The sequence below is a fragment of the Haliotis rubra genome, unplaced genomic scaffold, assembly GCF_003918875.1.
Source record: "Haliotis rubra isolate DU_JTF1 unplaced genomic scaffold, ASM391887v1 Scf116, whole genome shotgun sequence".
Lineage (NCBI taxonomy): Eukaryota > Metazoa > Mollusca > Gastropoda > Lepetellida > Haliotidae > Haliotis > Haliotis rubra.
In genome coordinates, this window is record NW_025765070.1 from 233,628 (window position 1) to 253,459 (window position 19,832).

General features: G+C 43.0%; 1 protein-coding gene across 2 annotated transcripts in view; it reads right to left on the bottom strand.

The window, feature by feature from the left end:
- LOC124256062 (Fanconi anemia group M protein-like) overlaps positions 1-19,832 on the bottom strand; it is a 47,506-nt gene that overhangs the window by 9,311 nt on the left and 18,363 nt on the right. For both annotated transcript variants that reach the window (XM_046690000.1, XM_046690007.1), the window contains exons 6-8: positions 15,425-15,539; positions 14,053-14,185; positions 11,240-11,319 (exon numbers count right to left, since the gene is read on the bottom strand). In XM_046690000.1, coding sequence (XP_046545956.1) covers positions 11,240-11,319; positions 14,053-14,185; positions 15,425-15,539 — 328 coding nt within the window. The remainder of the gene's footprint in view (positions 1-11,239; positions 11,320-14,052; positions 14,186-15,424; positions 15,540-19,832) is intronic.

Below are 19,832 nucleotides of genomic sequence, written 5' to 3' on the forward strand. Positions count from 1 at the left end.
AAAGTTTGTACGCATATGTCAAATTAAGCATGTTTTGAGGGTTGAATATTGTAGTTAGTATGGTTTAGAAGAACAACCATATACGATTTTGAATGGTTTTATTGATCATGATTGTCATGATGAGCTGACTGTTATGGAACACAACCAAAAGCATGCAAAGCATGAGTACAACCTATGACAATAAAAGACCCAAATTCGTCTCGCAAGATCCAATCCAAGACCCTTGCAAATACTGGATGAGAAAATTTGACACCTCAACGGTGCCCACCAAATTATTGCCATTGGGAGCTGGCGAATCCAAGAGTGTCGTGGCGAGGACCCTCAGCATTCATCCCAGCACAATAACTCGTTTGTGGGATCGTTTTGTGCATTCCATTTCGACAAATGACCATCCATGAGTCACCACACCAGCCCAAGATCGCTACATCCGGGTAACCCACCTACGTGACTGCCATCATTCTGCCCGGGACACACCCGTTTTGAGCCTGGAGAATGTCTGACCTGACAATCAGGAACCGTCTCCAAGAGGTAGGAATGCGTGCCAGACGTCCAAAAGTTGCCCCCTCTCCGACACGATTACGTCACGACATGGCTGAAATATTACCGATATGACTCACTCACTGACACGATTACATCAATATCCGCGAGTCAGGTGGTGTAATGCGCACCAGCCTTGGAACCTTGGAAACTGGAGGCACATATGGTTCAGTGCTGGATCGCAGTATCCCCTCAAGTGACGTGACGGAAGACAATGTGTCTACAGACCACGGACTGAACGTTTTGCATCCAACTGCATCAGGCAAGTGGACAGATATGGTGGAGATGGTGTGATGATGTGGGGAGCCATCTCATACACCTGCAGATCGGAACTGATGCTCGTCCAAGGCAATCTTTCAGCTGCTTGTTTGAGTGGCATTATAGAAGTTGAGACGTACAATATATAACAAGTTTTATGGATAACAACTTCTTTATTTTCGTGAGTGCGACGTTTCGATACAGATTCTTGTACCGTTGTCAAGCAAGAGTGATACATGAAGTGTAGGAGGTGCATATATATACTGTATATAACAATGAAACAACATAATAGACAAAGGAAACAACATAATTGCCATGATTGGCTAAGCAGTAAGCTGATGAAGCCAGTAAGTACATAAAGGATAGTGAATGGAAGCCAGAGATGAAGTTACAATGAGATGTTTATACAATGGATGCGAAGTTTATACAATAGACTGGGCTTGGTGGAGGAGTGGAACAGATCAAAAGCATGCAAAGCATCCTTGGTCACGGTTGATGGTAGGCTTGTGGCGTTTGATATGAATGGCTTCTGTGAGCTTCGCGTTTAGTGAAGTCCGCTTGGTTGTTGGCGAGAATGGTGATGTCGGACCACTCTATTTGATGATTGGGGTTGGCATTTTGATGTGGTCAGAGATAGCTGATTTGGTGTCGGAATTAGCAACAGAGGTGCGATGTTCTTAACTTCGGGTGTTGATGGGTCGGATGTTTCACCTATGTAGCATTGTCCACAATCACAGCTCCTATTTTGTAAATAACACATTTCGGGTTGTTGTTGTTGTGACTGGGTTGTTTTCTTCCGTTGGCATGGAGGAGGTTGTTGAGGCTGGAGGATGTCGCTGCTGAGAAGGTAGTGTCTATTCCTGCCTGTTGTTTCAGGTAGTCGGCTGATTTGGTGTGATGGTTTACCCAATGTAGGGAATGGATATCTTGATGGGGCTGATTCTGGTTTAGATCTTTTGGCAGGAGGTGAAAGTGTTGCTTACCGATGGTTCTGCTCACTCACTGGTGATTACATGGTTATCCACAAAGACTTTCCTCAGGTGTTCAATTTCTTCCTGTAGGTTTGTTGAGCAGATGTTTTGGCTCTTCTGGTCAATGTGAGAGGCGCCCGGTCTTGACTTTAGGTGGGTGGTTGGAGTTGTAGTGGATGTATTGATCCATTATGAGTTGGTTTTCTGTACACGGAGGTCTGGAAGTTGCAGGAGGTGCGGGACACAAGGACATCAAGGAAAGGTAGTTGGTTGTTCTGCTCTGTTTCAATGGTGAATTTGATGCGGGATGTTGGCTGTTGAGATGGGCAGGAGCTGCTTTGGATCTTGCTGAGGTTGGAGGGACAGATCGAAGGTGTCATCCACTTTGCGTACCAGCAGGATGGTTTGAAGGGTGCAGTTTCTAGGGCCTTCTCTTCCAGGTCGGCCATGTAAATTTCTGTTAGGATGGGGGATAGTGGGGAGCCCATGGGAAGTCCGTGATTCAGCTGCTTGATATATCGCCCAGATTCTCTGCCCCCACGTGCATCGCTTTGTCGACTGCCAAAGGAGCTGTAATGAAATTTTTAAAGTAAAATTAATATTTTTATACTTATCCTGACTCATGTTTATTTGCTTGTCTTCTTCTTCTGGCGAACCTAGTGGAACACTTGTATCTCCCAATTGAAGTTCCCTTCAATAAAAAATCACTCATTAGTACTGACCACGAGTTACCTCCCTTCCACAAGCGGGGCGGGAACGAGGGCGCCACCTGAACCCATGTGCCTCACTCTCTCCTCATATACTGAGCCCAACACCTGAATTTCCAGGGAAATCCAAAGTGTTAAGTGGGGAGGACGGGAGGGCTTACCTCATGAGTCAGGATAAGTATAAAAATATTAATTTTACTTTAAAAATTTCATATTTTTTCTTATCCTGACTCATGTTTATTTGCTTGTAGAATCCTACGGAATAGGAGGTGGGATTATATATACTTTGGATTTTACTAATTAGTGATTTGAACTGAGATAATTGTAATAACCCTAAGGGAACTTCATGAAGGCACTGAACTGAATTCCTGCTGTTAACTTATCAGTTGCCATATAAGGGTTATTACAATTTACTGAATATAATAAAAGTATATAGAACATTAATTAAGCTAAAGCTATTAATGTGATAGTATAAACTGTTGATAGTTTATAATGAATACTTTTATAAGAACCAAAGTAGTAAGCTTACAATATGCATATATGTAAGTTATAACAGAATTGTGCTTAAGGTATAATGATACTTTAAGCTGTATAATAGTAACCAACTACTGAGAGTTTGTTAACTAATACATGTTATGAAATGAACATATGACTGAGCTTAAGGATTGAAACTTAAGCTGAACATATATATAATAGTAGAACTCCTAAGAGTTGTAGGCATATATATAGTATGATTATAGAACTGTGCTTAAGATATAATTAACTTAAGCAACCTAAATAGCCAAAACAACTCCGTAGAGTTTGTTAGCTATTACATTTTATAATGTAACCATAATGCTTAAAATATGATGAAACTTAAGCTAAGTATATGATAGTAAAAACTCTTTAGAGTTTGTTAGCTAATATACTTATATGATATAAACACAGTACTGAGCTTTAAGATATGAATAAACTTAAGCTACATATATAATAGCAAAAACTCCGTAGAGTTTGTTAGCTAATACATGTTATAATGTAACCATAATGCTTAAGATATGATGAAACTGAAGCTAAGTATATGATAGCAAAAAACTCTTTAGAGTTTGTTAGCTAATATACTTATATGATATAAACATAGTAATGAGCTTAAGATATGAATAAACTTAAGCTACATATATAATAGCAAAAAACTCCGTAGAGTTTGTTAGCTAATATATTTATAATGTAACCATAGTACTGAGCTTAAGATATGATTAACTTAAGCTAAATATATAATAACAAACTCCGTAGAGTTGTTAGCTTACATATTGTATGATATAATAACCATAGTACTGAGCTTAAGATAATAAATTGAACTTAAGCAAAATATATATAGCATGTAGCTATTTAGTACTGTTATAAGATAAGTAAAATTCTGTAAGATGGACTTATCTTCTCGAGGAACTGTCAACTGTTGTCGAGGACCATGGGACCCGAATAGGTGGATACCTGAGAGGCGTCCTCGGTGGTGATATCTCTCAGATAGTGGTTGGCAAACACCATATCGGATCTCAGAAATAACCCTCCATTATTCCAAAAGCATTTGTGTAGAGCAATTGTAGATGTTAGCTCTAATATTATGAGGATTAGAAGCTCATGGAGGGTAGAGTCCTACAGTCTTGTAGGCGCGTAGTATGACAGTTCTGATCCAAAAGGAGATATAGTAGCACGTGAGACTTTCGTCTGCGTAGCTTGATAGAGGAAATAAATCTCTTGCATTTTTCCCTCCTGTTTGGCTCGGTGGAGATATATTTTCAGTGCTGTTACTGGCCATCGTGATAGATTCATCGTATCATGGGGTTCAAGTATATCATCAAAGCGTGTTCATAAACCTCACTTGTGAGGTGTTGGAGCACTATATTCAGATCCCAAGTTGGGGCGTGAACTTCCGTTTTAATCCTCAATCGAGGCTTCGTAGCAGGCGAGTAACTGGGTTAGGTTAACTTGGCGCCCGTTCTCAGTTATGATAGAGCTATTGCTGCAAGATAGGTGGACAAGCTGAGCCTTATAAAATCTTAGTCTGGCGTAGATAACATAAGTAGTCCGCCACTTGAGGATGAGTAGCATATCTAGCTGTAAATCCTTCCTTTGCAGCATAATTGACAAAACTGTGCCATTTGTCATCATTATAAGTTGCCAGTTGAGTTACACGGGGGCAAGTTAGACTGCTTTGCGCTCTGGCTGAATAACTTGTTATTCAGACGCATATGATACAATCCATGCGTGAAGTTGGAATATATCTGGCTTTCCGTGCGCTTGTTTGGTGTCGCGGATGTATTAACAGATTCGAGCACTCTGTAAGATGTAGTATTGGTTGTCCGATTTCTTGAATAAGAGTTGGAAACCACTTCCTCGCTGGTCAGTAGGCGTGACCAAAATCAGATGGAGGCTCTGCTTTAGACTGATTTAGAGTAAACTTGTGAGATTGCGCTGGTGGCGGAAAAGCGTCTGCAGCGTTGAGACCTTCCACGATATGCTTAGTCGTCTGTTGCCAATGCTAGTGGGTCTGGAACTGGCGATCTGAATGTTGTCAGTTGTTTGTTGAATCGAATGGTAAATAGGTCTATTAGTGTAGTTCCTATTTCCTTGATAATTTAGTGAATATCTCTGTATGGAGCATTCATTCTGTCGTGATGGTATGTGTGACCGAGAGAGGCGTCTGCTATCACATTCTTTGCTCCTGGAATGTGATATGCTCTGACATGTATGTTGAGATTGTTGATTAAATCGAACAATTGAAAACAGAGTCGATATGTTAGGGGACCTGGTTGAGCTTAGTTTGTTCACATAAAGCGCCACTGTCGAATTGACTGTGTGAATCATCCACTGGGTATACTGTAGTAAGTTGCTCCAGTGTATTAAAGGCGTTTATTACTGCTTGCATCTCTAGCAGATTTATGTGTAATTGCTCTCTTGATTGCTCATAGCCCTGATGCCGTCCTGTTGGCAAGATGGGCTCCCCAACCTATATAGTGACACATCGTACGAGAAGTGTTATCGATTCCAGCTCTATTAGCGAGGCGCCTATTCAAACATTCGATCTCTTGGTGCATCATAGTAGATGAGGTTTGACCTGAACCGATGAATTGAGCGGTAGAGATTCGTCTAGATCGCGAAGTGCTGATGACTTGTAGCGGATGTAATTGTAGTCTGCCTCTGTCTGTCATGTCTTGAGCTGAGCTGAAGTCGTAACCCCAACAGACTCTGTCACTGTCGTAGTGGTAGCCCGGAGATAGTAAGGCTTAATGGAAATGACTGTTGGATCTTGATCCATGGTCCTCCGGTACAATTATACGATTCTGCGCCGTTACAAATCAAAAACCTAGAAATAGCAGATCTTGCGAAGGTTCTAGGTCCAACTTAAGTAGGTTTACTAACCATCTAGTTGTGTTAGTAGCTTGATGATGAATTCAACTGTAGTCTGAGACGCTATGGATTTGGATCCATTTGTATCCCGTCGTCGAGGTAAATTCGCTGCGAAGTGCTTGACGATGTAGATGCATAACCAGGGGTGACTGCCATCGTTGAACTTTATGTAAAAAATCGTCTGACTGCCGTGTCCTCGTCCTTACTTGACAGGGGAGGTCTCTAACCTCAAGAAGGCAGCCCAATCATGAAGGTTTAGATTAGCTGGACTGTAAGGAGGCTTGCTCGTTCACTGATATATTGTTGTCACTTGCAACCTAAGTGTTGAACTGTGAACTATGATCGACCTCTGCGTAGGGCGTTGTCCATCTCGGTCCAATCAGAACAAGGCATTTTGATTCTGTAGAGTACCCAGCTGTGGCGTCACGGTGTATCAGGAAAGGAACCTTGTATAATATAGTGCCGTCGTTGATATTAGAACAATCGTCGGTCTTCACGTAACTTCGAAGTTACCCGGTGATACGTGTTTGAGGGTTGATGGTAGCAGCGAAACCTCGGTAGCGAAATACCTCGCTCTGTAATATTAATGCTGGGTAAGTTATTTTCCAGGCTGTCGTGAAAGTAACTTCAGTCTTGAAGATAATTCCGACTTCCTTATATAAGGTTCAATAACCTTGCAAGTTGTCAGCTTGTAGACTGTTAAAGCTGAACTTGTTGTACATATTACTTCTGAGGAAATCGTTGGCGATTATGAGTTTTACTTCGCTGTAACAAGACTGCTGTTCAATTTCGTTTTGAATTGTCTGCAGATCTGCGTAATGGTCGCATGTAGATAATCGTATCGTAGTAGGTAGTCGGCGAAGATCCTAATTAGGCTCTTCATCCGTTGATAAATTAATACAGCGGCGTTGTGTGTTGTAAATAGCCTGTGCAATTGTCTTAGCGTAGGCTTGTAGGCGGCATATGGCTTACAGTTGATAAACAACTCATGTGATGTCTTGAGCGGACTGGCGAGTGGCTATATATGGCGAGTGGCTAGTATATGGAGACCTTGGAGGAGACTTCCTCGTGACGCCGGGATTTTCGAAGATCTCGAAATGCGCTTCTAGATCTTCTGGGTGAAATAGACTTGGAGCCACTTAGCCTTAGCGACCCCGCGAAGTATCGAGTCAGAGTCCGATCAATATATGGCTTGCCCAGCGAGCGACCTCTGTGTTCTACAGGGTGTGGGCTCGTGGCGCTCCTTCCGATCTTAAATGATACCATCGTCTTCCTCTGGCGTATGGTGGTATGTCGAACCTCGATCTGTAAGAAGATCTATGTGAGGACTGAGGAGAACGGACTGGCGATTGGCTAGTGTATGTAGACCTTGAAGAAGACATCGCCAGCGGAAACTGTGGGCCGAGAGCGGTGATGGCCCATGAGGCGCTCTGGACTTCTCGAGCGTTGAGGGGGCTGTGAGCGCCTCCCTAGGCGTTGTAGAACCACTTAGCCAGCGGCGTCTTGCGCGAATGTCTGGAAGTCAGTGTCGATCCGACATATGAGTGCTTGCTTTGCGAAGCGCCATGCCGTACATGACAAGGTGCGTGCTAGGCGGCGCTCCTTCTCCAGCGAAGCCTCTTGCAAAGGGTCAGGCTCTAGCTCCTCCCGGGCTGACCTGGGATACCTTATGCAAAGAGCTCACTCGGGCAGGGTTGCCCCAGCGGGCTGGCGTCTATGGGCTCAGGGGCCCTACAGCGAAGTCAAAGGCGGGCTCTGGGGCCCTGTATGACTTAGTATGGGGTGGGCTCTGGGGCCCGTGGCTCTGAGCCTCTCTAAGCCGTAGCGGTCTTCCATCAGCCTCATGATTTGGTTGACCAGGTCGTCTGGGATGGTCTGCGCTGGCGTTGAGGGTGTCCTCTCTGTGATAGTGGCGGGACCCTCAGTTATAATCTCCGGCGTCAGCGTAGGCATCTCTGATTGCATGTTGATCTGCGTTGAAGTGGCGGTAGCCGTACTGGTCACTTCTTATGACATACATCTGGAATGATAAGCGAAATGTCATCATCATATAAACATAATTCTGAATATCAGAAGCAAAAGTTTTTAATTTTTTTAGTAGTCTTAGTGGATTTCCCTTTGGCGAGGCTGTAGACCTGGGGGCTCGGAGCATCACGTTGAGGCGGCGTGGAAGTTCTTCTAGTTTTAGACTGTGATGAAGGAGCGTCCTGGGAAGCAGAATTAAGCTTCTAGATATAGCGGACTGCGTCCACGCTTATCCCGAAGGTAACTCAGGATATATCTGACTCCGATCTATTAGCCATGACTGAAGATTGTTTCGAGATTTATCTGCCTTCCGTCTCAAAGCGGAACATAAATATTTATCAAAGGCAGAAATTGGTAAATTAATACATAATTTACAGCGAGAAACAATAGAACATGGAGTAATGCAACTAGGGCATTTTAAATGTGGATCGGTAGCAGAGTAGCGTAATTTACAAACAGTGCAGATTTTTATTAGCATGCAAACTGCTGAGCAAACCACGGCGAACCGTGAATCAAGCAGCAGAAACACGAATAATTATCAATGCATGTTGAATAATGATACTAGTTACACCTCTATAGATGAATATAAGAGGTAACAAACTAAATATAAATAAAGGATATAGTGTGCAGGGGAGACACAGGTGCTCTCATGTCTTGCTCACTGGGCGAAGAAGGAGAGAGTGAGGCACATGGGTTCAGGTGGCGCCCTCGTTCCCGAGCTTGTGGAAGGGAGGTAACTCGTGGTCAGTACTAATGAGTGATTTTTTATTGAAGGGAACTTCAATTGGGAGATACAAATGTTCCACTAGGTTTGCCAGAAGAAGAAGACAAGCAAATAAACATGAGTCAGGATAATGACTATGATGACTATCATCCTTGTGAAATGTGCACGAGATACCAATGTATTGCTCTACATATATTGTAGAATGGAGAAAGATTCCACAAGGAAACATCCAACAACTGATTCAATCTGTGTCAAGGAGGTGTCATGCAGTTCACGAGATACCAATGTATTGCTCTACATATATTGTAGAATGGAGAAAGATTCCACAAGGAAACATCCAACAACTGATTCAATCTGTGTCAAAGAGGTGTCATGCAGTTCACGAGATACCAATGTATTGCTCTACATATATTGTAGAATGGAGAAAGATTCCACAAGGAAACATCCAACAACTGATTCAATCTGTGTCAAGGAGGTGTCATGCAGTTCACGAGATACCAATGTATTGCTCTACATATATTGTAGAATGGAGAAAGATTCCACAAGGAAACATCCAACAACTGATTCAATCTGTGTCAAGGAGGTGTCATGCAGTTCACGAGATACCAATGTATTGCTCTACATATATTGTAGAATGGAGAAAGATTCCACAAGGAAACATCCAACAACTGATTCAATCTGTGTCAAGGAGGTGTCATGCAGTTCACGAGATACCAATGTATTGCTCTACATATATTGTAGAATGGAGAAAGATTCCACAAGGAAACATCCAACAACTGATTCAATCTGTGTCAAGGAGGTGTCATGCAGTTCACGAGATACCAATGTATTGCTCTACATATATTGTAGAATGGAGAAAGATTCCACAAGGAAACATCCAACAACTGATTCAATCTGTGTCAAGGAGGTGTCATGCAGTTCTAGCAGTAAGAGGTGGCCATACAAGGCAGTAATGTCAACGTCACCTCGTGGACAGCAGTAATGACTATGATGACTATCATCCTTGTGAAATGTGCACGAGATACCAATGTATTGCTCTACATATATTTCAATGCTGTACCGTTTATTTTTGTTGATTTACATAATTGAATATGACCAAATTTTTCAATGATATTTTGCTATTGTGTTTCTTATTTTGAAGAGTGTACTTTCTCCAACATCTAATTGATTTGTCCTGGAGACATACCCAAGAGATCCAATAAGTTAAAATGAGTGAGTGAGTGAGTGAATTGGGTTTTACGCCGCTTTTAGCAATATTCCAGCAATATCACGGCGGGGGACACCAGAAATGGGCTTTACACATTGTACCCATGTAGGGAATCGAACCCGGGTCTTCGGCGTGACAAGCGAACGCTTTAACCACTAGGCTACCCCACCGCCCCAAGATTAACTGAAATCAATCTAGTAGGTTTTGAGTAAGATGCTAACACATAAATACACACACACACACAAACAGGGTTGAATGCATACCCTCTGCAACAAACCTTCGGTTTTGGCAGAAGCGATTATGATCATATTGATTATTATGCATACATATATTATTGAGATTCATGATATATGATGGTAGTTGTAAAACACACATCACAAGGTTCATTTTGATATACTACATGCCTATGTTGTGATAGGTTTATAAAAACATGTTTTTCTCACTTTGGTGTTGCAGCTTGATTATGGGTACCGATGTTCAGTTACCCCAGAATGACACTTATAATCATCAGACAAAATGGAACCATGGTTTTTCTGAATCCATATGCAATACTGATTACAGTCATCAGTGGTTCCAAAAATTAACATGCACTTTCCACGAAAAGCATTTTTGCTACATAAGCCCCTGCACTTATATGCTATTTTCTATCTACTTAGATATGATCAAAATTTGATAATTTACTGAGCCAACCAACCTCTATCTTGGCTGACATTAACAAACACATATGCACATAGGGACTGATGTTCACTTCAGTGAAAAGACATGGCACTGACACTAAGGAGAAAATGAAAGTCAATTTCTTAATAATCATATCAACTTGGGGTATTCAGATGTACAAAAAGTGAAGATCAGTTCAAATTCCACTGTCAATCACAGCTGGCTACTAAGCATGCCAATGTTGATGAGGCACAATAGCTGTAACTATATTGAGATCTTCAAAGGTCTTACATTGCTGTTACCTTATCTTCAGTAGTCATAGATCATACTTAGTTGTCCTATACTGGACATTACCTTGGCCCCTGTTGCCCTACACTGGGCATTACCTTGACCCCAGTTGCCCTACACTGGGCATTACCTTGACCCCAGTTGCCCTACACTGGACATTACCTTGACCCCAGTTGCCCTACACTGGGCATTATCTTGGCCCCGGTTGCCCTACACTGGGCATTACCTTGACCCCTGTTTCCCTACACTGGGCATTATCCTGACCCCAGTTGCCCTACGCTGGACATTACCTTAGCCCCAGTTGCCCTACACTGAACATTACCTTGACCCCAGTTTGGTCTTAAACTAGGCATTACCTTGATCCTGAATAGACCAATATTGGGCATTACCTTGATCTTCACTGGTGATATATTTGGCATTACCTTCACTTTCAATGGTCATAAATTGGGTATTACCTTGACCTTCAGTGCTCATAAATTACCTTGATTTTCAGTGAAGAAAAGACGAACATTCGTTTGAACAAGAACACTTTGAATCCAGTCATTGTACTTTGTTCTGTGACTGAAACAAAATCAGAATAAATGAGTGAGTGAGTGAGTTTAGTTTTACGCCACACTCAGCAATACTCCAGCTATATGGCGGCGGTCGAGTCTGGACCAGACAATCCAGTGATCAACAGCATGAGCATCGATCTGTGCAATTGGGAACCGATGACATATGTCAACCAAGTCAGCGAATCTGACCATTCGATCCCGTTAGTCGCCTCTTATGACAAGCATGGGTTACTGAAGGCACATTCTAACCTGGACCTTCACGGGTTAGAATAAATGAATCAGTAATGAAAGAATCCTGTATTTTTTACAGCAATCACCTCTATTATATGTTTGCCAGAATATACCAGAGGGAAAGATGGGTTCTGCCTCAAGAAAAATACCTGTATCGTTGACAGTAAATCTAGTAGATTCTTATTCTGCCACCCATTTCAAACAAACTGTTTTCAAACTCTAAATCACTTCCTATCCTATTGTGCTCATTTCCTTCCTTAGATGACATTTCCTTCCCTCCAAATGTCTTCAGTGCACAATACACTTTAAGGGTTCAGTCCCATCCAGGATTCGAAAGAGTACTCGCAACAGTAAGGCATCATACACAAAGTGGGTGTTCTAACAAACTCAGTATTTTACCTTTGGGGTGACTAAAAGAGGTGGTATTTTTACATACAAAACAAAAATTCAGAACACGTAACACTAAGTGTTTCAAACCAATCTTATTTGTGCAAATATTTCTACAAATCATCATTCAAAATATGATATCATACATCTCTGCAAACATTTTTACATTGTACTTTGTGCTAGACCCAATGCTATGCAGCCACAGAACATTAACCTCTGTGCTTATGAAAATATACAATAGACAAATAGTTCTGCCTCCATGGTGTTAGGTGACCTGACTTTAGCCCCTCTGACCTAAATCTGTCACTCACTGTCATTCTGAGACAAAGGCATTTATCACAGTTTATCATCTCTAACAACTTGTTACCATTCTTCAATGTTACTGAAATCATTCAGCTGAATCTCTTCCATGTCTTTAAAAGATGACTGATTGTGATGTATTATATATAACAGCACCTAAAACCACTAACACCTGGTAGCATAAGCTGGCAGTCACAACAACCACACCACCTAATGTTATAAGCTGACAGTCACACCATCTAGTACCATAAGCTGACAGTCACACCATCCACACCACCTAGTACCATAAGCTGACAGTCACACCATCCACACCACCTAGTACCATAAGCTGACAGTCACACCATCCACACCACCTAGTAGCATAAGCTGACAGTCACACCATCCACACCACCTAGTACCATAAGCTGACAGTCACACCATCCACACCAACTAGTAGCATAAGCTGACAGTCACACCATCGACACCACCTAGTAGCATAAGCTGACAGTCACACCATCCACACCACCTAGTAGCATAAGCTGACAGTCACACCATCCACATCACCTAGTACCATAAGCTCACAGTCACACCATCCACACCACCTAGTACCATAAGCTGACAGTCACAACATCCACATCACCTAGTAGCGTAAGCTGAGTCACACCATCCGCACCACCTAGTAGCGTAAGCTGACAGTCACACCATCCACACCACCTAGTACCATAAGCTGACAGTCACACCATCCACACCACCTAGTACCATCAGCTGACAGTCACACCATCCACACCACCTAGTAGCATAAGCTGACAGTCACACCATCCACACCACCTAGTAGCATAAGCTGACAGTCACACCATCCACACCACCTAGTACCATAAGCTGACAGTCACACCATCCACACCAACTAGTAGCATAAGCTGACAGTCACACCATCGACACCACCTAGTAGCATAAGCTGACAGTCACACCATCCACACCACCTAGTACCATAAGCTGACAGTCACACCATCCACATCACCTAGTACCATAAGCTGACAGTCACACCATCCACACCACCTAGTACCATAAGCTGACAGTCACAACATCCACATCACCTAGTAGCGTAAGCTGACAGTCACACCATCCGCACCACCTAGTAGCGTAAGCTGACAGTCACATCATCCACACCACCTAGTACCATAAGCTGACAGTCACACCATCCACACCACCTAGTACCATAAGCTGACAGTCACACCATCCACACCACCTAGTAGCATAAGCTGACAGTCACACCACCTAATGCTATAAGCCGACAGTCACACCATCCACACCACATAATGGTTTAAGCTGACAGTCACACCATTCACATTTAATTAATGTTATAAGCTGACAGTCACACCATCCACACCACCTAATGTTATAAGCTGATAGTCACACCATCCACACCACCTAATGTTATAAACTGACAGTCACACCACCTAATGTTATAAGCTGACAGTCACACCATCCACACCACCTAATGTTATAAGCTGACAGTCACACCATCAACACCACCTAATGTTATAAACTGACAGTCACACAACCTAATGTTATAAGCCGACAGTCACACCATCGACACCACCTAATGTTATAAGCTGACAGTCACACCATCAACACCACCTAATGTTATAAACTGACCGTCACACCACCTAATGTTATAAGCTGACTTTCTCCTCCACAACAAACTCCATCATCTGAGTCATTTCCCACCAGTACTAGACTGTCACTCACAGCCTGTCCTGAATATATGGCCTTGTCTTCATTACCTGTCAGTGTAACATGCAAACAAAGTTCTGTCATATCTACAACTATATCTTGCTGCTACCTTAGCTTGGCTGATTTCTCCTCGCCTGGCTTCACTCTATCCTTCTCAACTATGAGGCAGCACCTGTCATACAGCTCCCTCATCTGCTGGACACGATCTATCAACTTTCCACGCTGGGCCCCATTACTGAAATCTGTAACATCAACAGCCATCATAACTCATACAGCTCCCTCATCTGCTGGACACGATCTATCAGCTTCCAACGCTAGGCCCCATTACTGAAATCTGTAACATCAACAGCCGTCATAACTCATACAGCTCCCTCATCTGCTGAACACGATCTATCAGCTTCCCACGCTGGGCCCCATTACTGAAATCTGTAACATCAACAGCCGTCATATCTCATACAGCTCCCTCATCTGCTGAACACGATCTATCAACTTCCCACGCTGGGCCCCATTACTGAAATCTGTAACATCAACAGCCGTCATAACTCATACAGCTCCCTCATCTGCTGAACACGATCTATCAGCTTCCCCGCTGGGCCCCATTACTGAAATCTGTAACATCAACAGCCATCATAACTCATACAGCTCCCTCATCTGCTGGACACGATCTGTCAGCTTCCAACGCTGGGCCCCATTACTGAAATCTGTAACATCAACAGCCATCATAACTCATACAGCTCCCTCATCTGCTGGACACGATCTATCAACTTCCAACGCTAGGCCCCATTACTGAAATCTGTAACATCAACAGCCGTCATAACTCATACAGCTCCCTCATCTGCTGGACACGCGATCTATCAACTTCCAACGCTAGGCCCCATTACTGAAATCTGTAACATCAACAGCCGTCATAACTCATACAGCTCCCTCATCTGCTGGACACGATCTATCAACTTCCAACGCTAGGCCCCATTACTGAAATCTGTAACATCAACAGCCATCATAACTCATACAGCTCCCTCATCTGCTGAACACGATCTATCAGCTTCCCACGCTGGGCCCCATTACTGAAATCTGTAACATCAACAGCCGTCATAACTCATACAGCTCCCTCATCTGCTGGACACGATCTATCAGCTTCCAACGCTGGGCCCCATTACTGAAATCTGTAACATCAACAGCCGTCATAACGCATACAGCTCCCTCATCTGCTGGACACGATCTATCAGCTTCCCACGCTGGGCCCCATTACTGAAATCTGTAACATCAACAGCCATCATAACTCAAGTAACAAACTTGTAACACCTTCCTTCATGTGACAATGTGTCAAATTGGACATCTTTGTTCTCACAGACTTGGAGAGGTACTACACAAAAGCTTGAAACAGTTTATCTAGTAAATGTATTCATATTTTCTTATGTTTTATGGAATGGCTACGTTGTCTATTTTTGGAGACATAACTCCTGCTATGACTGGTGTATCACCTGAGAGCTGCCTGCGATCAACAGCTGTTCTGTTACTGATGATGTAGTCACAGGCACCAAGTTGGCGAGCTAGGACTGTCACTCCGTGCTGTAATCTCAAGTTAGACACTATGTCCTGAAGTGGAAAACATTTCACACTACAGGTGTAAGGTAACAAACAATGCACTTTAGATCGACATGGGAAATATGAGCTTAGGAATATCATGTTGACAGCTTATCTAGTAACACTAGCAGGTTGAGAGTCGTTGGGCAGTATACAAACTGTTCACACACATAGGGTAGCAGATATAGCATACATATACGTCACAGCTTACATGCGCCTCACTAACTACAAGTGATATCACCACCTTCCCTTTTACCTTGACATCTTACCTGTGCCTCACTAACTGCATGTGATATCACCACCTTTACCATAACATCTTATGTGTCTCACTGACTGCATGTGATATCACCACCTTTCCCTTTACCACAACATCTTACCTGTGCCTCATTAACTGCATGTGATATCACCACCTTTACCATAACATCTTATGTGTCTCACTGACTGCATGTGATATCACCACCTTTCCCTTTACCACAACATCTTACCTGTGCCCCACTAACTGCAAGTGATATCATCACCTTCCCCTTTACCATGACATCTTACCTGTGCCTCACAAACTGCATGTGATATCACTACCTTTACCATAACATCTTATGTGTCTCAATGACTGCATGTGATATCACCACCTTCCCCTTTACAACATCTTACCTGTGCCCCACTAACTGCATGTGATATCACCACCTTCCCCTTTACCATGACATCTTACCTGTGCCTCACTAACTGCATGTGATATCACCACCTTTACCACAACATCTTACCTGTGCCTCACTAACTGCATGTGATATCATCACCTTCCCCTTTACCATGACATCTTACCTGTGCCTCACTAACTGCATGTGATATCACCACCTTTACCATAACATCTTATCTGTGTCTCACTGACTGCATGTGATATCACCACCTTTCCCTTTACCACATCTTACCTGTGCCCCACTAACTGCAAGTGATATCATCACCTTCCCCTTTACCGTGACATCTTACCTGTGCCCCACTAACTGCATGTGATATCATCACCTTCCCCTTTACCATAACATCTTACCTGTGCCTCACTAACTACAAGTGATATCACCACCTTTACCATAACATCACACCTGTGTCTCACTGATTGCATGTGATATCACCACCTTCCCCTTTACCATAACATCTTACCTGTGCCCCACTAACTGCATGTGATATCATCACCTTCCCCTTTACCATAACATCTTACCTGTGCCTCACTAACTTCATGTGATATCACCACCTTTACCATAACATTTTATCTGTGTCCCACTAACTGCATGTGATACCACCACCTTCCCCTTTACCATGACATCTTATCTGTGCCTCACTGACTGCATGTGATATCATCACCTTCCCCTTTACCATGACATCTTACCTGTGCCTCACTAACTGCATGTGATATCACCACCTTTACCATAACATCTTATCTGTGTCTCACTGACTGCATGTGATATCACCACCTTTCCCTTTACCACATCTTACCTGTGCCCCACTAACTGCAAGTGATATCATCACCTTCCCCTTTACCGTGACATCTTACCTGTGCCTCACTAACTACAAGTGATATCACCACCTTTACCATAACATCACACCTGTGTCTCACTGATTGCATGTGATATCACCACCTTCCCCTTTACCATAACATCTTACCTGTGCCCCACTAACTGCATGTGATATCATCACCTTCCCCTTTACCATAACATCTTACCTGTGCCTCACTAACTTCATGTGATATCACCACCTTTACCATAACATTTTATCTGTGTCCCACTAACTGCATGTGATACCACCACCTTCCCCTTTACCATGACATCTTACCTGTGCCCCACTAACTGCATGTGATATCATCACCTTCCCCTTTACCACAACATCTTACCTGTGCCTCACTAACTTCATGTGATATCACCACCTTTACCATAACATTTTATCTGTGTCCCACTAACTGCATGTGATATCACCCCCTTTACCATAACATCTTACCTGTCTCACTGATTGCATGTGATTTCACCACCTTCCCCTTTACCATAACATCTTACCTGTGCCTGACTAACTACAAGTGATATCACCCCCTTTACCATGACATCTTACCTGTGTCTCACTGATAGCATGTGATATCACCACCTTCCCCTTTACCATAACATCTTACCTGTGCCCCACTAACTGCATGTGATATCACCACCTTCCCCTTGACCATAACATCTTACCTGTGTTTCACTGATTGCATGTGATATCACCACCTTCCTTTTACCATGACATCTTACCTGTGCCTCACTAACTGCATGTGATATCACCCCCTTTACCATAACATCTTACCTGTGTCTCACTGATTGCATGTGATTTCACCACCTTCCCCTTTACCATAACATCTTACCTGTGCCTCACTAACTGCATGTGATATCACTACCTTTACCATAACATCTTACCTGTGTCTCACTGATTGCATATGATATCACCACCTTCCCCTTTACCATGGCATCTTACCTGTGCCTCACTAACTGCATGTGATATCACCCCCTTTTCCATAAAATCTTACCTGTGTCCAATTAACTGCATGTGATATCACCACCTTTCCCTTTACCACAACATCTTACCTGTGCCTCATTAACTGCATGTGATATCACCACCTTTACCATAACATCTTATGTGTCTCACTGACTGCATGTGATATCACCACCTTTCCCTTTACCACAACATCTTACCTGTGCCCCACTAACTGCAAGTGATATCATCACCTTCCCCTTTACCGTGACATCTTACCTGTGCCTCACTAACTACAAGTGATATCACCACCTTTACCATAACATCACACCTGTGTCTCACTGATTGCATGTGATATCACCACCTTCCCCTTTACCATAACATCTTACCTGTGCCCCACTAACTGCATGTGATATCATCACCTTCCTCTTTACCATGACATCTTACCTGTGCCTCACTAACTTCATGTGATATCACCACCTTTACCATAACATCTTACCTGTGTCTCACTGATTGCATGTGATATCACCACCTTTCCCTTTACCATGACATCTTACCTGTGCCTCACTAACTGCATGTGATATCACCCCCTTTACCATAACATCTTACCTGTGTCTCACTGATTGCATGTGATTTCACCACCTTCCCCTTTACCATAACATTTTATCTGTGTCCCACTAACTGCATGTGATATCACCCCCTTTACCATAACATCTTACCTGTCTCACTGATTGCATGTGATTTCACCACCTTCCCCTTTACCATAACATCTTACCTGTGCCTGACTAACTACAAGTGATATCACCCCCTTTACCATGACATCTTACCTGTGTCTCACTGATAGCATGTGATATCACCACCTTCCCCTTTACCATAACATCTTACCTGTGCCCCACTAACTGCATGTGATATCACCACCTTCCCCTTGACCATAACATCTTACCTGTGTTTCACTGATTGCATGTGATATCACCACCTTCCCCTTTACCATGACATCTTACCTGTGCCTCACTAACTGCATGTGATATCACCCCCTTTACCATAACATCTTACCTGTGTCTCACTGATTGCATGTGATTTCACCACCTTCCCCTTTACCATAACATCTTACCTGTGCCTCACTAACTGCATGTGATATCACTACCTTTACCATAACATCTTACCTGTGTCTCACTGATTGCATATGATATCACCACCTTCCCCTTTACCATGGCATCTTACCTGTGCCTCACTAACTGCATGTGATATCACCCCCTTTTCCATAAAATCTTACCTGTGTCCAATTAACTGCATGTGATATCACCACCTTTCCCTTTACCACAACATCTTACCTGTGCCTCATTAACTGCATGTGATATCACCACCTTTACCATAACATCTTATGTGTCTCACTGACTGCATGTGATATCACCACCTTTCCCTTTACCACAACATCTTACCTGTGCCCCACTAACTGCAAGTGATATCATCACCTTCCCCTTTACCGTGACATCTTACCTGTGCCTCACTAACTACAAGTGATATCACCACCTTTACCATAACATCACACCTGTGTCTCACTGATTGCATGTGATATCACCACCTTCCCCTTTACCATAACATCTTACCTGTGCCCCACTAACTGCATGTGATATCATCACCTTCCCTTTACCATGACATCTTACCTGTGCCTCACTAACTTCATGTGATATCACCACCTTTACCATAACATTTTATCTGTGTCCCACTAACTGCATGTGATACCACCACCTTCCCCTTTACCATGACATCTTACCTGTGCCTCACTAACTGCATGTGATATCACCACCTTTACCATAACATCTTACC